The 22,709-nt window shown below is 41.6% G+C and overlaps 1 protein-coding gene across 2 annotated transcripts in view; it reads left to right on the top strand.

Annotated features, from left to right (window-relative positions):
• Positions 1–383: 383 nt before the first annotated feature.
• Positions 384–22,709, top strand: part of MED13 (mediator complex subunit 13) — a 52,085-nt gene continuing 29,759 nt past the window's right edge. For both annotated transcript variants that reach the window (XM_065646931.1, XM_065646929.1), the window contains exons 1-3: positions 384–2,201; positions 4,142–4,376; positions 12,303–12,471. In XM_065646931.1, coding sequence (XP_065503003.1) covers positions 2,136–2,201; positions 4,142–4,376; positions 12,303–12,471 — 470 coding nt within the window. In that variant the 5' untranslated portion in view covers positions 384–2,135. The remainder of the gene's footprint in view (positions 2,202–4,141; positions 4,377–12,302; positions 12,472–22,709) is intronic.

Below are 22,709 nucleotides of genomic sequence, written 5' to 3'. Positions count from 1 at the left end.
TCCCTGTGGCCGCCATTAAAGAAAAAGGGGCTCGGAATTAAACGGGAGAAGAATCCCCCCTCCCCCTCCGGCCGCGACGCGACATGGGGGAGACGCGCTGAGGGGAGCTGGCCGACCAGGATGCCGCGGCCGGGCAGCCGCCGACAGAGGCACCGCTGAGGGGAAGCGAGGAGGAGACCCGCCGGCGGGGGCTTCGGGGCACCGACTCCGCCAGCAGCGGCGGCCGCCGCGTCCCTCTGTCTCGGCGGCGGCGGCGGGGCCGGGAATTGTGGGGCTCCGACCCCTTCCCCCGCGGCCCTTCCGGCTGAGGAGAGCCCGGGGCTCGGCCGCCGCCTCCCCGCCCTCCCGAGGAGCCCTCGGGGAGGGGGCCCTCCGCCCACTGCCCCCGCGGGGCCGCCGCAGCGGGGCGGCGCGGAGCGGAGCGTTCCCGCGGCACCGCCGGCCCTGCCGGAGACCCCTCACCTGAGGAGAGCGGGGCCCACGCCCCGCCGGGGGGTCTCGGGGCTCGCTCCCCTTCCCCCGCAGAAGAAACCGCTCCGTTTGAAGACTAACATTTTATATTTTTCTCCCCCGCCTCTTTCTTTTTTTTTTCCTCCCTCCCCCCTTTTTTTTTTTTCTTTATTTTTTTAAGGGACCAGCCCAGCTGCGACGCTGGTCCCTCCCCGCCTCGCCTCCCCTCCCGCTCGCAGGGGTCTTGCGGGGTTTGGCGCGGTGGAGGGGCCCTCCCTGCCCCGGATCCCCCCCCTTCCTCCGGCTCTTGGCGGTAACTTGGCGGGGTCCGGGCTCCCCTGAAGAGACCCGCCCAGCTGTGTGGACTTTGTGGGGCTCCCTCGGCCCCGGAGGACAGCTTGGGGGGGGGGGGGGGCGAACCTCCCCGAAGACACTCTGCGATTTCCCCCTTCCTCCTCCCCCGAAAAGACTGGGGATCGGCCTTTGGGAGACTCCTCCATCCTTCCCCGAAGAGACTTCGAGGGTCACCCGCAATTTCCTCCTTCTACCCTGTCCCCCTCCCTCCTTTCCCCACGGAAGGATTTTTACCCAACGGAGGATATTTTGGTTTCGCCCTCTCTGCGAAGAGTATTTCGCTTTGGGGAGGGGGGATTTCCACGGGGGAATTTAATCCCCCGCTGGGCTGCTGAGGAGACTTTTGCGGCCTTTCTCTCTCAAGGAAAACCTTCCCCCTCCTCTGCCCCCGCAGATGTTTTTTTGGGGTACACCCCAGGAAATTTTTCTTGTCCTGCCTTTACGAATTCTTCCGACTTGCCTTGCTTCTGGCCCCCAAAGTTTGTTTTTATGATTTTAAATTTTAATTTATTTGGAATATTTTTGGAGCAGGGGAGAAGAATCTGAACCCCCCCCACCCTGTTGCCCTCGGACTCCGAAGAGACGAGCCTGGATTTTTCTCTCTCCCACAGCCAATCCTTCCCAGTCATTCCACAATTTGCCCCTTTCTCATCTGATGACTAAAGGAACAGGAGGAAGAGGAGGGAGGTTTCTGGATTAATTGCCCCCACTGGATTATTTATTTTTTTCCTACTTCTCTTGCTTGGCATCTGAGAAGAGAGCAAGGAAGGATGTCAACTGATTTTTACCCCTAGCCCCCTGGATTAATTACCCCATTTTTATTCTCTTGTTGGATCAATTACCCCTTCACTTTACCTCCTCTCCCTCCCCTCCTTATGCGAATGAGAAGACAAGAGGAACAGGGAGGATTTTGATCTTAATCTCCCGTCGTTGGATTACTTACCACCTCCCTCTTTCTGTTCTCCCCTTCCACGGTGGCTTTACCCCCTCGTTTGATATCCAGAAGAAGAGAAAACGTTCCGAGTTTCTCTTAATTTTTTTTTTTAATTATTTTTTTAAAATATATTTTTTTACCCCTCCGATACCACTCTCCTCCCAGCTTATTTATCCTGCCACTATTTCGCGTGCGTGTGTGTCTGTATGTAAATCCCTTATTTAATTGTATTATTATTTGTGCGTGTGCATAGTCCCCCCCTCCCCCCTTTCCCTCTCGGTGTCTGTCTCCTCTCTCTCTCTCTCTCTCCCTCTCTCTCTCTCTCTCTCTCTCTGTCTGTCTCTTTCTTTCTTGTCGGAGGCTGTGGGATAATGGCGTGTGGGTTGTGGCTGTGAGGATGAGTTCCTGCTTCGTGCCGAACGGGGCCAGCCTGGAGGATTGCCATTCCAACCTCTTCTGCCTGGTAAGTCTGGGCCACCGGCACCCACACGCACGACAGACACAGAGTGAAAGAGAAGAGGAGGTTTGGGGGAGGGGAGGAAGGGGTAGTGGAAGCAAAGCAGCCATTTTTAGCAGAGCTTCTGTTGGATGAGTCCTCAGAGTAGGCCCTGCCTGGAGCCAGCCAACTCTCCCATGCCCCTCTGGTTCCCCCTCCATCGCTGTCTGTCTTGCCTCGCCCCTCCCTCCGCTTTCTTCCTGGATGGTGGATCCTCCCTGCAACTGCCTTTTCCTTCCCTTTCCCTGCCTGCAACTTTTCCTCCTTTCTCCATCTCATTTCTTGCGGAAGGTAAGGAGACCCGCTGCTCCTTCTTCCTTCATCCCCACACCTCGGGCAACTTTCTCTTTTCTCTCCCCACTTGTGACATCCCAGGCAAGTCTGAGCCGAAACCTCCCTTTCTTCCTTGCTTTTCAAGCGATCTCTTTTGCAGCTTGTTTTTATTCTGGAGGTCTGCTTTTGGTGACGGACTCGCTGTTGAAGCAGTGGTATCCTATGTTTTGTTGTGCACCATTTTGTAGTCTTTTTAAACCTAAGGATGAAGTCGTTCAGATTGTTGACTTTGGTAGCTCCCAAAGTAAATTTGATTTAACTGGACTGTGATGCAATTTTTGGTGGCTGTGCTGAGCTGTTTCATCTGCTTTTTAATGCAAATTAGCTAATCTTAGCTGACTGCCTGATATTTATTATTCTAGAGATTGTTATAAGTAAAAACCTGTGCCAGGCTGTGGTACTACCATTTTTTGGAAGGAGTGGGACCAGGACAGTCTGAACATGTCTGCAGCTTGCACCAGGCCTGCAGCTCCCTATTAGTGGTGCATTTTAAAATCTTAAAGTCTTTCTAAAGTATCAACTGTTGCAGACTCCCGACCTTTTGTCTAAATTGCTTCTCCTTCTGAAGGGAGGAAGGCTGCCATGTTAGGTTTAAATGTTGCAGCAAGCTTTTGTGTGTTGTGGTATTGAGAAGAAAAAGAATTAGTGACTTCTTTTGCAAATGCCAGCCCACCTTGTTCTCCCTTCTCAAAGAGAACCCGGGGCAGTGCCTCCCCTGTGTGCCTTAAGGTGACTGTGCTCGAGCGAAAAAACTTAGCGCTAAAAACTGGGTATGGTGTTGCACTGTAGATAATCCAGGAGTTGTCTTATTTCCCATTACATATAGTAGTAACTCTTCTGCTTTATAAAGTGAAATGAATTTTTGGCTAGGAGGGGATTTAGTGGATCATAACCAATGTGGATGCAAGTCAGATGTATAATTTAATGACAGAAAGAGGATTTAAATTCTTAAAATGTGGTGTGAGAAATGGAAAGTGTGATAGCTCTGGGTAAAATAAGTGTACTCGAGAGGCTTCCTGTGTGAGATACAGAGAATATTTTACACTGGAAGAACTTGTGAAATTTTCTGAAGTAGTAGATGGCTGGAAGAATCTATGCTTGAGTTAGATTTACTATATTACCTATTTCCTTAGCGTAATCTTGGATTTAAAAGGTACTGTATGCTTAAGTAAGCAAAAAGAAAGATGTTCTTTGCTAAAGCAAGTGTTTGGTAGATTGGACAGCTGCAGTCCGCAAATAATTACATTATTCACTCGTCTTTTGCTTCTTTTTTAATTTCAAATAAAATCTGGCTTTTCTCTCTGTAATCTTAAAGCTGCAGTGAAAATGAACAGCTCTTGCTTTTCTACAGTTATTAAAGGAGGTTTTAAAACAGGGTGCCTGATTATTTCTAGTTTATCTTTTAAGGTACACAGATATTACAAATATGGTTTCTGTTAAATGTTGTTGGATTAATCCCGCCTTTCTTCCTTCCACCCACCTCTTCCTGTGCCATCATCTCATTGTAGCAGGATGGTTCTGGTGGGGATGCACCTACCCCAAGTGGCTGACGGTTCTTCTTTTCCTTCCCGTAGGCTGATCTAACTGGGATTAAATGGAAGCGATACGTATGGCAGGGTCCAACATCTGCCCCGATTCTCTTTCCGGTCACGGAAGAGGACCCTATTTTGAGCAGTTTCAGTCGCTGTCTGAAGGCGGATGTGCTCAGCGTTTGGCGCCGAGACCAGAGACCTGGACGCAGGGAGCTGTGGATATTTTGGTGGGGTGATGACCCCAACTTTGCTGACCTTATTCATCATGATCTCTCAGGTAGGAGGAAATTAATACCATATTTTGGTCAGTGAAAGGATGCTGTTCCTCAGGGCTGTCTCCTGCCGGCCCTTTGAAATTCTGTACTAGGTGGACTGTTGTCTGTAGGTAAGATAAATTTATTGCTACAATCTGCACCAAATTATTATGGCAGCGCAGTGTTGCAACAGCTACTGTCTGTGTTTAGGTGGTCTTGGACTGCTAGATTTTCAAGAAACAAGTTTTTGCTCCCCACTTGTTTCTTTTGGAAAAAAAAGAAGCCTATGAATTTTGGCAGCTTCTTCACAAGAAAGCTGTGCCTGAAGCTTGTGCCTGTGATTCAGAAGTGTCTTAAACATGTTTCGATAACATCCCTTTTGCTGGGCAATTAGAATGTTCCAATTCAAATAGTAAACCCAATTTTATTACGTAATAAGAATTGTAGAGATCTGGGCAACTCTTGAACCGTATGGAGTTGTTTTGGTTGGAAGGCGAATAATTGGTGAGAATCCCTCAGAAGAAGGTATCTGAAACTGCCTGGCTGGTTTTGTGCAAGAATCTCTAAACCTTGCGTTTTTGTGGTTTCTCTCTCCCTCTTTTCCCAGTGCTCTGAATCTGTACCTGCTTTCAAACTTGGACTTTTGAAAGACTGACAATACTTGTATTTCTCAATAATGTTGTACTTCAAATTTGACACCTTATTTAGAAAACGCTTACTTGTTGATTTCGTTTCCCAAAGTAGTTGGCTTTCCAGTTGCTTATCAGTAAGGTGACCAAGTTAGGTTTTTAAACTGTGTAAGTCTGGCGGTGAGACTATACTAATTCTAGAAATATAAAAGGTCACATCACTCCAATTTCCTTTCGAATAATGTACAGTGTTCAGATTACTGAAGTGTAAAATGAGACCAAGGTTTGGTGACCTGGTAACCAGAAATTGTTAGTGCTGTCTGTGGATAAGCTGAAGAACAAATATGAGTTTGGAGTGCCACTGAGGAAGCTGACTGGAAACAATTTAATAATGTGTGGGATTTTCATACAAAAATAATAGGTTCTAAAAAACAATTAACACATTCAAATGATGTTTATTTCTTTGAATAATTGACTTCAAAGATTGGGATGTTGCTTGTATTCCCATCTGTCCTGGAACTAGAAACTTTGCATCTTAAATGCCACTTACATTGTAGATTACTTGATATTTTAGTGTCTTTAAGGCTTCTTTATTTTGCGCCATGAATAACCTCAGTCTTGACCTGCAGGGAACATCCTTTGTATGACTGAGATGTAACTTAGACTAAATGCGATTTTTGGCCTGGGCCTGCCCTCAGCAAAGACCAGCACCTGTATGGAAGTATCTATGTAAATTTTGTATACTGCTGGCTGATGGGATTAAATTGAGACAAATATGTTACTTGGTTTTGGTTTTTTTTTGATTGGGAGGTCAAATAAAAATTAAGCCACTTGGAGAGTGTATTTGTGCGTGACCTGGCCATCGAAATTATTTGTTTGAGCAACTTTGTGTTCTCTCTTGAATCTATCTACTAGGGATATAGTGTGGAGGTACCTTTTGAAAATAGTGGTGGTTTGTAGCTGAACTTTTAGATCAGCGTGTAGTTGTGCTTTTATGGAATTACACTTTTACACAGGTAGATAAGCACTTATCATCCTAGGTACTTACCCTGCGAGAGATTAAGAGTTGGTATAAGGGAGAGCTGGTGTTAGATTAGAGTCTCCCAGCCGTGCCTTTGGAGTTGTTTTGGGTGTTTTCCTTGTTCGGGTCACCTGTGGGTGTCTGTGCTTTGGCAGCAAGGCTATCCTAAACGTCTCGCTGTGAGATATTTTTCTACATAAATGCTAATCATGAGACTGTGAGCTATGCTATGTGTAGATGTATCCGACATCTTGGTTTTTGCAGGCATATTTTTGTCTCCTTTATGATTAAAAGGAGACTTTGTAATTTCTTGGAGTGTGTTAGTCTACTTGGCTCTTCTGACCAGAAGTTGATAAAGATATTAATCAGTTAGATTGTGGAAGAGATGGCTGAGCCTGCACCTGCACTTTTTCTCTTTCCGTTACACAAAATCTTAATGTGAACCTCATATAAGAAAGAATTATGGCTGAACCCAAACAATGTTATCTGACCTTTGTCATAGACCTAATGGATTTTTTTCATTGGTGGACAATTTCTCCCCTTAATGCGCACTACCCTGTTCTCCCAGTGATTGCTTGTTACATTTTCAATGGGAAGGATAAATTACTTCCTGGCAGAGGCTTGTTACCAGCAAAATTCATTGGAAATTGTTTGCTGCTGATGATAGAGGTGCTGCCTCCTGTAGAACTTCTCTGCGTGGTAGCCGAAGAACTGTCGTGCAGAACGGGGCAAGGGAGGGAGAGAGGGGCCAGTGCAGGCAGCTGCGGCGTGTCCCGTATTGCCGATGGACAAACCGCCCTTGGGAAGTGCGCCTTGAAAGAGCTGTAGTTAAAAATATGCCAGAGCAACGTTAATAACTTTTGATTCTGGCTTCATTTGGTATGAAACGATGCCTGTTAAGGAGAGGCTGGCATTTTGACTTTTTTTGGTGATTCGTAGTTTCAATGAACAATGGACAGTCAGTGTCTAGAACACATCTTGGTGGTCAACCCTCGGGGATTTGAAATGCGGGAGCCTCCAAGAATCCTTTTATCCCCTACAGAGCATGTTCCCAAAATCACTTCAAGAGGGAAAGCACAGTTTTGTGGGTGTGCATCTATGCATATCAGATTAAAAAAAATATATATATCTCTCTCTCTTTAGCCTGTACGTTCTAGAAGTTCATTCTTTGCCCTGGAGGGGTGTTTGAATGCCCGCTACTGGCTATATCTGAGTTCTCGGATCAAGCCTTGGATAACTGTCTTGTTGATGGTCAGGGTTTGTTGTTGCCTGGGGGCATGTCAAAAGGAGACTTGTTCAGAGATGCTGATTGATCAGTAATATTGACTTCACTCCATCATTTTTTTTCCCTTCCCTAGGAAGCTGCTTACTGTTTGTAATACAAAAAAACCCCACCAACCCCATGTAAGTCTATTTCTACCCCAATGTAGCTAGAGGCAGACAGAAGTTAGTGAAATGATGTTTTATCCTCTAACAACCTCAAAGGTTATGTTTTTGTTGTGACAGTGAGGCTTGATTATAGTAATTCCTGCAACTCAAACCTTGAAGTAGGACATCTCTTCACATTTCAGAAAGCCTTGGTCTCTCACTGCTCTGGTCAGCAGTTATTTTATCAGAGAGGTTCTTTCTTGGTTTGAAGTGGATTTTTTTTTTTTTAAATTGGCAGTAGATGAATTCAAACCTCTGAACAGTTGGGTATGAATTATGTACAAGACATAGTCCCAAGGAAATGGTTACGATTTGATTACTGCTTGGATAGGGGAATGCTTCTATATGCCTTTGACCTTCAAATTGCATCTTTTAAATGGTGAGCTCTAAGATGTGTCTCTTTTGTTCTGGTGTCTATTAAATTTTGTTAATTTGCTTTAAAAATTAAAGAGTTTTCCTTGTACCTGTCATAAGTCAATCAGTTTTTGTTTGCTGAACAGTCTTCCTTATGCTTCTGTGAGGGATAGATGTGTAAAAATGATGCCAGGCTGAGCTGTATGGTGGAAACAGCAACAGCTGCAGCAGCAAAGACTTCTGTGTATTGTGTAGTTCTCAATATATGTGCGCTATAGGTCAAATCCTCATCTCTGAACAAATCTGGGAGTTGGTTGGTTTGTGCTGACGTCAGCATTCGGTGTCTCCTTACTTCTAACATTATTCAAAAATTGCTGAAGCAGCCTTTGTAAAACTTCTGTGACTTGGTGTGTGCACCAACTCAAAGGCGATGTTTAACTTTTTTCCTTTTCCTGACTGTGGAGTAAGGTGAAAAATCCTCGTTTACTGTGATGAAGTATTTTGCATCATATTATGTTGGTTGTACGTACAATGACATGTGCATAATACATCTGTATAAATAAACGCAATGACTCCATGGGCACTGAGGGTAAGATTTAACAATATAAGTAAAATATATCTGCATATGGAGTTACTTAAAGACAGTGCGAAGGGTGATGTTGGAACATCTAGCTAGAAAGCTTTTCAATTTACTTTTTTTGTGGCCGTACAGACCAGACCAGCCAAACTTGCACCCAACAAATAGTGAAGGAAAGCTGTTACCTTGTTATCCTTGTAAACAGGCATAGCTACCCATTTTACTGATTCAGGTGAACTGTATGAAGAATGTAAAGTAGAACAGAAAAGCACTGAAAGCAAATAGCCTCCTGCAGGTGTTCAGTCAAAACTGGATGGTGGTACGTCAAGGAGGGCTTGACTGAGAAAGTTTATTTATTGTAGGATGAAAATTGATCTTTCCTGGCCATTGTTTCCATTAATTCTTCATTTCCTGATAGTTTTTAGCTTTATTTAAGGAAAAGTCTCTGCCTAATATGTGGTGTAAAGAGAGGGGGAACTAAATTCAATGTAGAGGGGGAACTAAATTCAATGTAGTGGAATGATACATGTACAACTTGTTTAAGGCTTTGACATGAAGTATGTCGCAGAGGAGCTGAGTGGTTTGGACATCTAAGAGAACTAATGAAAAATAAAATGTTAGTAACCTTCAGATTGCCAGAGCACTTTTGTGGATAACGCTTGTCTGAAGTGAAATTGTGGCTTAACACCTTCTTAAAATGAGTCAGCAACTTATTTTGGTTTATTGTCACTATCAGATTGAACATTTGAAGTTATTGTGTTGAAGAAAGATAAGAAGACGCAAGTGCCTCTTCTTCTCCCTCTCTTTTTAAAAATGGTTTACTTTGTACAATTTCTGTTCAATAGGACGATTTTTCTCATGCTGAGAAACAACAATTTGAATGAAGAAGAAAAATCGTTGGGAGATTTGAACAGATGTCATATTTCTCTCCTTCCATCCACCACTCTAAAAAAGGAGGAGGGGGGGAATGACTAAATAGACTTCAAAAAGACACAGAACACTTACTGTTATTTTTTTGCATGAATTTGAATAATGTTCTGAAATGAGGATATCTTTAACTGTCATCTTATTTAACCTTCCCTTTCTATAGCAAGATGCACTTTGGTTTGAACAGGTGGTCTTATTTTAGGTATCAGACGTTTTTCCTGATCAGTCGGCATGCTTACAGCACGCTGGCTTTTAAAATATCAGCTTTAATTGTCATTTCCATCTAAAGCCTTAATAATGTGCTTATCTAAGAGCTCTCTGTTTCAGCAATAAACTAGGAGAGCTGGTAGGAATTATAATCTTGTGGCAAGTTCTTGCATGTAAACTTTTGTTCATAACTTGATTGTCAGGACAACTATTAATGTTAAATGAAAAACGTGACACTTTGTAGTGGCTTCAGAAAATTGAAACCTCTCCATTGTGTCCATAGTATGACCATCCAAAGACAAGCTTTGAATTACATTTGTGTCTTTGTGATGTCAGCATCTTACTTCATGTTGATGCGCTAACGTGTCAAAACAAAATTAAGCATAAAGGCTGGAAATAGCTCTATTTCCTCTTATAATCGGTAATTGATGCAGGGGATGTTCTTAGAATGATTTTTAAAAATTATGAGAGCCATACAGAAACCCAAGTATTTAACCTTTGAAATGGTGTGGAGTTTATTGTGCAGTTAAAGTCCAGTATCATTAAGCTTTGTAGTTAATGTTTGCTCTGTTGAGGTGCTCATTTGCTGCTGGTGGAGCAGTTTGTGGGACAGGGTGACAACCTCCCAGCTGGGGAAAAGTGTCTCCTCTTGGCACAACTATTTTATAGCACTTGACTTTGGACCTTTGTTGCTTTTTGTTATGAGCTTCTTGTACGATGTTTCTTCGGGGAGTTACTGTGTTATCTTGTAGCTTTATGGTTTCCACAAACAAGCTTTTGCTGAACTTCGAAAGGGAGTAGGATGGTAGAGTGAGAAACTCATGGTGAGGTCCCTCGTTTAGGAAATGTGGATCCTTTTCTAGAAAATTATTTCACGAAGTGATTCATCTTTAATGGTGTGCACGTCTTCATTTATAAATTAGGAGGCAGGTCTCTTTACTCGTCTGTCCCTCAGAGGAAAGGATACTGGGAGTAATTTTCTTAAACTCGCACTACGGATCTTGAGTGGAAATGTCCTCGCATTTGTGTGGAATCCAGCAATATATGAATATGGCCAGCAGCTGCTCACTGCAGTAGTGTCTTGAAATACCTTTCTCTGTCATCTTTGTCTTAAAGATTGTTTACTGTAATAATGTGTAAGTTCTTTTTTTTTTTTTCCTAAATAAAACTCCTAGGTGTCTGGTTTTCTACATGTTCTCTAATTTAAGGATATTGAGACTTTAGTTAATACTATTGCAACCTTTTAAGCTTGTAAGTGGCTTCTACATAAAGGTGAAGGGGGATTTCAAATGCAAGGACTTGGCTTTATTACTGAGGTTTTCTGGCCATTGAGCAGAGCAGTGGAAAGCTGTTTGAACCTCAATCCGCTATGAAGGAGAGCTGAACAGACAGGCCGCTGTTGTAAGTACTAGACCCGAACCCAAGCCTCGCTGCTCGGAGGTGTGCGGGGCAACCAGAGCGAGATACGAGCACCCCGCTCTAACTTTGAGCTCTGAGTGGGGGCTGGAGCCGATGATCTCCACAGGTCCCTGTCAACCTAAATTATTCCATGACTATCCAGAGACTAAAGTAAAAAGATGTCTCCTTATCTATGTCAGACAATCTTCTAGGCTCTGCTGCTACGCGGAGTATAAAAGCAATGGCGTTATAAGGAAAACTATGCTGGGTTAGTCCAAGATGACCAGTAGCAGATCCTTGGGGATAAATGTAGAATGTGATATACAAGAAATTGTAGGCATCGAGACTGCCCGATTGCCAGTGATTTAAGGACAAGATCTCAAGCTTTCCTGTGTTATCCTCCATATTAGTGTGTTGCCGGGAATGAGTGGTATTGCATAAATACTGAGAGATGCTACAGGAACTTTCAAATGTCTCTCATTTTACATGTGTAATGTAACTGTAATGCCATTATAATTCTTTGGACCGGTACATATATTTCTAGGACCTGTAAACTATGTTCAAACACTGATTATGAGCCAGTGGTTGAAGATACTACAGCTTCTTTTAATGAATCTGGCTTTCCGATTTGGCAAATTGACTTGGCTTGTATAAGTTGGATTCCACGACTGTGTTTGGTTTCTCAGTGTTTCCCTTCAGAATCCTATCAGTATGAACTGGGCTTTGTCTTTCTGCTTGCTGGTTTTTTTTCTTCTGTTCTACGTATAGATCAGAAAGGATGACTAGCTTGCTTAAATATCTTTTTTTATTTTGAATTAAAAGGAAAAAAATGCATTTGTGAGAATCCTCTGGGGAGAATCAGGTTGTTCTTACTAGTTTTCTGTACCTAGCTGTTTTCCTCCCCCCCACCTTCTCTAGCAAATTGTTGAACACTGGGGGTCAGTTTATTAATGATATTTGTGCCCAGCTTTCCTAAGTCAATGACAGCTGAAGACACTAAGATATATTAAAAGTTTGGCTTTGGGCAATTTATTTTTAAGCGTAGTTGTCAGCCAACTCTTCAGGATCAGCAATTCAGGCTGCCCCAAACATGAACCACCTTGCAGATAGATCTTGCAGGCTGAAATACATAACGTACCGAGGCTGGTGGTTTACTTTTGTGTACAAATAACTGTTGAATCTCTTTTTCTTGTGGGAGATGAGATATTTTTATAACTGATTACTTTTAGTAGTTATACTATTATAATGTGAGTAAAGTTATTATCTGAATGTTACAGGCTTTGTTTGGTTGCATGTGATGCTGAGAATGTCTTAAAAGCTTGTGGGAGAGAAAAGGGTATTGTGATATGTGCATGAAATAATAGGATGGAATTCAATGCTAATTTATTTTTTTCCCCTTGCCTTATAGAAGAGGAAGATGGTGTTTGGGAGAATGGACTTTCCTACGAATGTCGCACTCTACTTTTCAAAGCTGTTCACAACCTGCTGGAGAGGTGTTTAATGAATCGGAATTTTGTACGCATTGGAAAATGGTTTGTGAAGCCTTATGAAAAAGATGAAAAACCTATAAACAAGAGGTAGGATGGCTTATTTTGCTTATTAAAGATGTCGTAGGATTTATTTAAGCTTTGTGCTAGAAGAAACATTTAACTAAGAGCACTCTGTCTGTGATTTATTTTGGAACCAGCGTCTCTGATCTTTCTTATTTTTCTTTCTTTTTGGAATTCTTCAGAACTTCCTTATGACAAAAGAAAGTAACACTAAAGGTAGTAGGCAGTGTTTTCCTTACTGGTCCTCATATACAGACCATGGATAATAAAGATATTGGAAAAGAAGCTAGAGTCTTCCAGGAAGGAAGAAAAGGATGATTGTGTATAGAGAGACCTTCTCTGGACTTGCCAGTATAGTGACCAGGACTAATTCTGCCTGTAAATACTATGAAAGGCTCATTCTCTGAGGAAGCGGGATCTAGAGAGCTATTTACAGGCACCACATGAGGTTTGGGTAAATTGCATCTTACGGGAGATGCTGAGAAGAGGGTTTGAAATGTCAGCTCGTGGTCAGAAAGAAGGTTATCTGGGAACACTGGTGTTAGAAGAATACATGTGGCCTCCACATTGAGGAGGAGTGTGAAAAGAGAATTTTTAATCTAAATTGGAAGGACTTCTCATGGTTCCAACGTGGTTTGACACGGTCTATGTTGCCTAGCAATAAATAATGAAATGAATAAAAACTAGGTTAGCTGGAACAACTTTAATCGCTGTTCCCAAATCAGCTTTTAAAATCCAAAGTAATTTAAGGCTTAGACGATTTTTTTTGGGGGGGTGGCGGGGGGAGTTGTGTGTGTATATGTATGTGTTAAATCTTGCATGCAGGAAATTTTGAGATCAGTGGCTTTGCTTTTTGGGTGTGGAGTTGGCCATTGTTGGCATCTTCTGCAATAAATTTAAACTCGAAAGAAAATAAGAGCTGTTTTGGAGCAAAAGAAGCAGAAGCACATGTTTGTGTGTGTTTCTATTAGTAGTTGTGAACTGCTCCTTATAACTTATGTATAAACTTGTGCTTTAGTTCTAGGCATCTCTTTCTCCACCCTGGTCAGGGCAAATGTTTTCTCTCTGGGGTGGCCTTATCCATCCATTTCTTCTGTGTGGTGTTGATACAAATCAATAGTAAAGAGTTTACTTTTAAGTATTTAGGCCAATATTGTCTTGGCACAATCTGGGCTTTCTTCGTTTGAGGAACTGGTTTTCCAAATTGCTATTTGAAACCAGCATTAGTTATGTCATGGCATCTCTTACGGTAATTCTATAAAGCTCTCTACAGCAGCTGGAAAAGCTGATGAAAGCTTTTAAAATAAAATAGCAGCGTTTGTTTAATTTGGAAACTCTGTTTCTTTTTTTGAGAAGGTCAGAAGGTCAGCATGCTTGATGAAAATAACTGAAGGAATTGTGTGCTTACCCACAAAACAACTTCATCGTCAGTAGTCCAGAACTACTGGAAAAATATGTAGAAAGATTTACACAGATCTGTGTGAAACAATTTGTAGAGAAATCTTAATGTTTCCTACCAGATCGCTCAATACCGTGTGATGTTCTGAGTTCTGGCTTTTATGAAATGAAGTGAGGGAAATGGTTAGCATATTGTTATGTATGCTTTCCTTTCTTTGCGGCTGTTCTTTGCATTAATATGCAGAAACCCTGAGATCAAATTCACGTGCCTGTATCATCTCAAGGCACGTAGTGTCCTGAGGATGTGAAGTCTGCTACCAATCTGCTTCAGATCACCGTTCATACCGCCCGACACTCTGGGGCTTGGCTGCATAGACTTGTTCTCTGTGTATTGTAACTGCGGATTTGATAAGGTTGGTTGTTCTTGCTGACAATCTTTAGTTTCAAAGACTACGATTAGAGACTGAGTAGTCGGTGCTCTTGACGGTGGAGGTAACTTCTTATCGTGCGGGACTTTAGTCCCACTTTTTCACTTCTTTCTCTTTGAAGGATGCATGGATAGAGCTATTTCTTTCATTTGAAGCTGATCCCATCTGTTGTTTTCCGAATTGTGTTTGAAAGCGTGTGGTTCCAGAAGAAGTGAGCCTTTCTATTATCTGCTCTCCCAACAATAAAGTCAGTTGTGTTGCACTTTTTGTTTCTATGTGGTAGTGCAACAGACACAGGGCTGTGATTTCCAATAGGTGTTTGGCTATGATGACAGATCCTCAGGCTCCCTGTCTGTTGCTCTGTTATTTTTCCTCCTTGTATAAGGTTATATTAAAAAAACCAAAAGTCTATTTCATTATTGCGTTGCGTGCATTTTAATTTTAAGAGGACAGTCCTTAATGTTGATAAACTGATGCCACTGTGGCATGTGAATAGATGACCATGAAAATAAGAATTAGATGGTTTTGAGTGTTCACTGTTTTAGTAATCACATAATTATAATTAAAGGTAACAAACATGGTCTGCTCTGCCCTCTCTACCCCTGCTGCTCCCCAGCCTAAAACCAGCATTGAGAAAAGTGAGACAGTTGTGTATTTGGTGAAATTTGATCTGCTAGAACAAGTCATTACCATGCCCGAGGAAACTGTCTGAGGTTTTCAAGTATGCTGGTTCCATTTCTGTTTATAGACAGGGCAGGAATGGAGTAGCTGACTCCCTAAAGTGTGTGCAGTGGGGTTTTTGTTGTTGCTCATTTGTAAGTCATCAATTTTCAGGTTTGGGAATGGGCAATGGGGGTCAGCAGGAGAACAACAGTAGAATAAAAGACTAAAGGGAATGTTTTGCTAATGGTCTTAGTTGTAACCAAACAGGAAAAAAAAAATCATTGCCTCAGTATTTCTCACAACGTTTTTTAATCACTTAAAGCAAGGTAGATTACAGAAGCTCAGTAGTGTGGTTTAGATGACTACATATTAAATTACAAAGTTTGACAAATAGCAATGTCTTTCTCTTTCTCCTTTCCAACCCATCGTGGTGGTGTTGCCATGTTCAGAAATAGGGTTGTGTATGCTTTCTTCAAAAATTACCCTGTAAATGTACGAGACAGAGATTGTGATCTGCTGCATCCAGTTGTCTGTCTACCTTTTCTGGTTAGACTGTTCAAATAACAGCCTTTGCATCAGCCTTTTCCTCTTGCCAACTGGATGCTAAAATAGTCCTGTATACCTGGAATAAATGTAATTAGGAAACTTGTCGGATCAAACACTATTTTAGATACAATTCCTTAATGAAGACTAAACATGAGACTCCTAATGAGACAAAAATATGAAGTGTGTACGTGGAGGATATCTCCTGGAGTTTTAGTAGTAAGAACAACTTGCTAAACTTTAACACAGTTGAAATACCAGTAAGCAAATAATTGAGTAATCCTGATTTTGTGGGAGGATCTGATAGACAACTGGAAATCTAGAATACTAAAAGCTACTGTATTACTTGTAAGGTTGCTTTGTGTGTGTGTGTGTGTGTGTGTTTTGGTTTTGTGTGGTTTGTTTTTTTTTTTCCCTGCTTGTAAACAGGAAATAGTATAATCAATTGTAGTGGGTGGCAAACCAGAACTTGTGCCTGACAAGTTCACTTAAATAACAAAATGCCAAAAAACCACACACACACAAAACCCACCACACACCCAAAACAAACACAAAAGCCGCCCCAAAAACAAAAACTCACTTGGAAAATCATAACTGATAAGCTTATCATAGCTTACAAAATGAAACTTGCTGCACAGGTTTCACAGGTAATGCTGTTTAATATTAGTCTGGGTATGGGGTTTTATAATGCCAGTCCACCATTTTTACATGAAAATACTATTTTATCTACCTGATGTAAAATAGTAAGTATATGACTTCATGGGAAATGACTGCTGAAAAGTATTGTAGATACAAATTTGGTTTTGTTATAAGCCTTTGTACATGTAGCTATCTTGATTTGGAGGTTTGCTCCTCACAGATCTGAATATATGTATTTTTTTTTCTCTCTACCTCATCTTGCCGGGAGGAGGAGTGGCTGCGATTCCCAAGTTTGGTGCAGATCCGCAGTCTCCAATGGTTGTGGCTGCTCGGGGGGAGGTTGCTTTTTCCATTGGGGCCATGGAAATGCTCTTGCTGTCTGCATCGGGAACGTTAATATTGATAATGTAACAGCAGTTCCGCTGCAAGAGATCAGCTGTTGGCCTTCTGGTCTTCACTGCCCTTAAGACAAAGAGGGTGCCGTGCTTTTCGTCCTGAGCCCACATTCCTGCCTTATCCCTGTTCGTCTCCCTTTGCCCGTTTCCTGTGGGTCCCCTTCCCGTAGGAACGCTCTGGTTTGCTGCTTGCTCCCTCTAGAAGGATGCTGTGAATTATTCAGGAACAGCATGAGGAAATTGCTGGGTGCTAGAGCTCAAAAGCCTCTTCACGCTCGAGAGAGTTAAATATATCAGGACAACATGTAGTCACAGGTTTTGCGTTTATTTCTATTATTTGATTTGAAACCTTAATAGCTGAAACTACATGGCGCTTCCTTGACACTGTTGGAATATTTTCTATTAAGCCTATTCAACTCTCTTTTTTTTCAGTGTAAATTCCCTCCCTATGTTAATCTTTAAGTCAAACAATGTCAACATTTTTTTACAATGGCTCTAATGAGGCTGTCCTGGCATCACGTACCGGTGGGAGAGCAGGTGATGTTTTTCCTTTGCCTGTAGACAGCTGGAATTGAGAGCTGCTGTAAGTAGGACAGTGCAGGATAAACAGCAGGAGCTGAGAGCATCGATCACATGATTGTCTCTTTGGAATATTGGGTTGCTACAGAGACTACAAGCAGACAAATTTAGCACTTTGCATCACAAAGCAGTTTTCTCTTATTTAGCTTAAGTCACAGTGGTGGTTGGTTCATCAGGAAAAATGAAAAAATGATGTGGCTCTTGGTTTTTGGCTTTTGACACTAAATCCATGCTCTTTTTGTTTGCTGAACAGTAAGATGATACAAAACCCACACAGATACTTCAGATTTTGTTAAATGAAAATTTTACAATGTATTTCAATTTCGAACTTTGAAAAAATCTGGCGTAACAAGATGTTTGTAGATGTTTCAGGATGGGAAAGAGCAATACATTGAAAGCTGTTACACTGTCTTTGAAACAGAGTAATGTCTAGCTGTTTTCTGTTTTCCAAATATGTTCTGGATTCTTATTCTTTATAGCACGCATGCATTTCATTGTGAAAGCTCAAATTCAGAAAATTGAGATTTGCATCCTCAATTAGTAAAGGATGCTGAAGTAGAAGATGATGTTTGTTAGTCTCATTTAAGTTCTGAAATACAGGAACATGAGTGAACTCCTTTTGTAATATTGCTTATAATCGTTGTGTCTGGAGAGATATGTACTTTTTAATGTGTGTATATACAAACTCCTAGTAGCATTCTGAAAAAATCGGTTTTGCTTCTTTGTAAGATGTCATGCTATAGTTTTAGTAGCATACAAAAATAAAATAGTTTTTGTTTCCACCTTGTTTTTATTAGGATGAAGCTAAGCTCATTAATAATGAAGTTAATTTTAAAATGTGGAAGTCTTTAAGGTGCATATGACTTATTCTGGAATATAGGTCACTTGCCACATTTATATTTGTTTTAGTGCACATAACTTGGCTATGGAATAAATAAATATTTTTAACTCGCAGGTCTAACTATAATCAAAACATCTTTAGCTATGTGAAAAATATTTTGGAGAGCCTTTTGACAGTAGCCATTAATGATGTGCTTTGAACTGGAAGGAGTTTTTTTCTGCTTTGCTATTAGCTATGTTTTTTGCTTTGTATTATCATCAAAATCAGCTTTCTGCTATATTTACCTTTGTGACCATAGGGAGTTACTCAGAGCCGCTTAGAAGAACGTCGGCTGTTCCATCTTTTTGTCAGTAGTTGGAGAAGCGTCTGTATTTTGAGATCTTATTACTTCGTATTAAGATAAAGAAGATGTTACTTGCTAGAAAACGTAGATGTGCATTTGTTTAGATTTCTTTGCGCTTTCACATTAAGGATATTAATGCCACTCTGTCAGCTTGAAGTGCAGCTCTCGCGATGGGGCTGATACAAACTCTGCTGTTACAGGGGAACTTGTAGCCCAGGGCAAAAAAGGCATGTTGGTGAATTGATTAGTGATGATTCAAATTCTTATCATAGAAAGTAGTGCTACAATGTAATGAGTATGTATGATAGCGTGTTCTTCTAGAGAACTAGGAACTCATTTCTCTTATCTTCTATTTTCCTCAGCCTCCAGCACTTAAAAAACCAAAACAACTCCCCTGAAAATAACTAAAACAAAACCAAAGAAAGCTCCTGAAGTATTCGATAATGGAAACAATTTGTGTGCTTGCCTTGTGGCGTGGTTGTTGTTGGGGGTTTTTTGTTAGTTTGCAACCATTTTTGGTGCTGTGGAAATATAAGTATCTGATTTTAGTGTTTTACTTATTTTGCTTATTAAAGCAAAAATTTCGTTCTCCTTTCTAGTCCAAGTTAAGATTGTGGATTTTTGTAATTCGGGATTATGGATGGTGAGTGGAAATGGAAGATGCTGTGCGTACAACCAAGCCTGGCTGTTGAAGCAGTGCAGGTGTGCAGGTGGCTGCATTTCTCCGTGAGCGCATCGCAGCGTTGGGGCTGTACCTGCCGCTGGATATAGTCACCAGGAACTCCTCTGAACAAGCGCTTACAAAGACAAGGTGGTAGATGGAATATCTTAAGGGGGTTGCTGCAGCTTTTCTTCTGTGAGCTCCAAAAGCCTCAAGCGCCTTTGCAGCCTCGCTCGTTCCTCTCCACAATGCGAAGCCCCAGAGGGTTCCCTGAGAAAGAACAAAGTGCGTGTGGTGGGACGTGTCGCGGGGTAGAGGATGATGGAGCGTGTTGAGTGTGTGGTCGGGGCTGCGATTCCTCCAGATTTATTCTTTGGCAGTGAAGTTTTGGTTTCTGTCTCGTTGCTGTAGTGTTGTCTCTCAGCCTGGTTAAAGGAAAAAGAAAAAAAGCAACAAGCAAATAACTGAACTTGAAGGTTCTTGGGGCTTTGCGGTGTGTGTGTCACCTTAAAACTTTAGGAAATTTAAATTTAAATTTCCTAAAGAACCTATTTAATTCTAGGACTGTGTTCTCCAGCGCAAGAATTAACTACAGGAGACTACTGTCACTCTTTAAAAAGGAGCTGCTTTGATTTGAATTTATTTGAGTGTCGTGCCAAAATAGTCTGTAATGAGGAAGATGCTTCGGAGATGCTTCTATTTGGGCAGCAACGATGCATCAGTTGGAACCTCTCAGCTCTGCTGCTGCTGGTTGTTGTCAGCCAGTCAGGGTGTATCGATTCTTGGTCAAAATGCCCTGAAGGACTCGGGGTGCTGGCTGAGATGTACCCATTTTTGGCAAACGGTTTACAACAGTCTGAAATAATGATGCTTATTAGAGACTTCAAATGGTAGCTGATGTGTTTGTGCTCCTGAACAAGGTGTATTCTGTCCCACTGAAAGGGAAAGGGGACAATCCTAATCGTGGCAGCCATTAGTTCTGGACAGTAATTTTACTTTGTAATGTCCTTTTTCCTCATCTAAGAAACAGCAGTAGCAAGTATATGGTTTCTAAGGCTATGGTAAATATTTGGATAGGGTTAGCAGAGCTTTGGCTTGGTAAGCTGCTCCTGGTTCAACTCAGAAGTAATTTACAAACGCAATCTAGGAAAATATGAGATGGTGATTAAAAAAAAAACCCAAAACATTCTCTCTTTCAGTTGAAACATGGGGATGCATTTTTGATTTTACTGTTCTAATGCAGCTCGTGGTTGTGAGGCTCTTTGAGATAGAAAGCTCTATGGAAGTATGAATGTGAGGGGAAAAAACAGACCTAATTACCTTTTTATCGAAGAGGTATTTTCAGATTTGCTAATGGAGAGGTAGAAACCTCATGTATATGTAAATTTTCCTGTGCTTTCCCCTCCTTCCCTTCAGTTGCTCTTACAAAGGTGGAAGTAGAAAATGTATTGAAATTTTTCACATCAGTTTCTGTTTCTTTTCACGTAGAATCAGAATCCTTTGTCTCGGAACTGAAAACATCTTCGCCTTGTATGACTTGAGTGAAGAGGGAGCATGGGGGAATAAAAATCGTTGTTTATAGAAATGCACGTTAATGGAGCATAGGTGGGAACTGAAGGTCGCTTAAAATAGCTTCACTTCCAAAGAGTCTTTTTTTTAGGTTGCTCTCAGTATTGGCATTTGTTCTGGCTGGATTCTGTTGTGTTTAGATCAAAATTCCTAAAGAATGCTCCTTCTGCTGGCACGTCCTAACAGCTGTATTCAGACTTCAGCTGGAAACTGGATTATTGATATTTAAATTCTGAGATTAGGACTTCAATGAAATTAGGTTGATTAGAATTGCTGTATTTCTACGATGAAACTATTTCCTATTGTGCATAAAATGACTTTGCTTCACCTCTGAAAGTACCGAAGCAAAGATGTTGTGCATCAGTCTGCTGTTTAACACTTAAATTTTATCCAGAATTAGTGAAAACTTTATGCTGTTTGGATTTTCTAGAATAGATTGTGCTGTAGCAAATCCCAGGGGGAGAAAACAGTTTTAATTTGGCGGGGGGGAAGGGGTGTTTGTATGGCTTTGGTTTGGTTTTGGTGGGTTTTGTTGGTTGGTTTGTGTTTTTTTTTAATTTGGCTTTTGCATGATGACCTTGAATTTTCCTTGCTACTACTTAGGGCTACTTTTGCAGTAATGAATTGAAATGCTTCTGTTATCATGCCGATGCTTCTCTTTGTCTTAGTTTATCTGAATTCCATCAGATTATGCCACAATTGCCTGCCCTTCATCTGTGTAATAATGTGGTGTTTACAAGAGACAGAGCTTAATTGCATTTAAAGTGTATTTAAAGAATATGTGCTTTTATTTTTAAACTTTGCCTCGCATTCGAAGCTTCCAAATTATTTGTTACTCAGAACCAAGAATGCTATCCACTCTTTCACCTTAAACCGTACAATATGATCTTAAAATAAAATTAAATTTGAAGATCACTCTTCAACTATTTGCATAAGGATTAAAGTTTAATCAGATTTCCATACAGGAATTTACTGGTGTTTGTTAAACATGTGACTTCACTTGAACTTGAAATCATCAACAAGATGCTGAGCTCCATCATCTGCGTTGGGGAGAAGAACTTTGGGGTTCTGAGCAGCGTGTTATTTCATCTGCACGAGTGTTTTGGCCAGAGCTGGATTATTGAAACGCTTGTGCGAAGTAGCTGTCAATGAACAGTGACCATTCGCTTGTCAGTCTGGATCCTGCCTCTTTTTGTTCTCCGAACACACGAAGTTGAGCAGCAGCTCAGCTTTGCCAGCTGTTGTGCTTGGTCAGGGCCGGCTGGAGCGGTTCCGCCTCGAGTTCACTTGTGTTGAAGTTCCTGTAACAAACCGTGTGCTGCGCTTCCTGTTCCTCCGTCAACCGTTTGTGGGTTCTCTCATCCCTGAAGTGTTTTAAGGCCCTGATTTGAAACCTGCTGGTAGGCAAAGCTGCGCGTGTAAGCCCAGCCCTCCTTCTCACTGTGGTGACTGCCCGCTGGCTGCCGCTTGAGTCACTGATCCCATTTATATCTGTTTTCACAAATTGAACGGATTGTGGCAATTCCAGAAACTCCTTTTTCCCCTTACTGTTGACTGTCCTACCATCTAGCTGGGGGTGGAGGAAAGAAATGATGCTAAAGATGTCCCCAGTAACTGCGTCTGTGCAGGTGGCATTCTGAAAGGGCTGCTTAGGTGCTTGGAGTTCAGTTCTTGGTGCCCTGGGGCTCTGCTTGGATCTCTTTTACAGGACCGCAGAATTTGCCGTATGTTCTCACACTAGCATTTCACCAGGTCAGGGAGCACACACGCCATCCCGGGCCTTAGCTCATGGGCTCGGATTTTATTTTTTGGAGAAAAGGTGTTGCACTCACATGCAGTGTCTTTAGGGTACAGTAGTTCATGGAGTGTCTTTTCCATTTGACCTTGCAAAAAATGCGCTAGTATCTGCTGTTTTGACTGACTTAATTTAGTCTATTTCCCTTGACTTGTTTATGTATTTTTTTTTCTTTTTCTTTTTTGTTTTTTTCCTGAGATGGAGCAGGTGCTTGCTGCTATCCTCCTTACAGAGAAGGTTTTATCTTCTGTTCAGTAGTTTATGAAGTGCTTTTGAGGTTCTCCTTGACTTTCATTCTTCTATTACTGAGATGGTGGACCTAATTTAGTGTCCAATGTGAACAGCATCTTCTTGCTTGTAAACATCTGTTCTTTTCCTATGGGAGTGTATTAGTCTGGCAGATGCTTGAGA

Source organism: Caloenas nicobarica, chromosome 17 (assembly GCF_036013445.1).
Source record: "Caloenas nicobarica isolate bCalNic1 chromosome 17, bCalNic1.hap1, whole genome shotgun sequence".
Lineage (NCBI taxonomy): Eukaryota > Metazoa > Chordata > Aves > Columbiformes > Columbidae > Caloenas > Caloenas nicobarica.
Note: the sequence above shows the minus strand (reverse complement) of the source record. Positions and strands in the feature narration are given on the sequence as shown.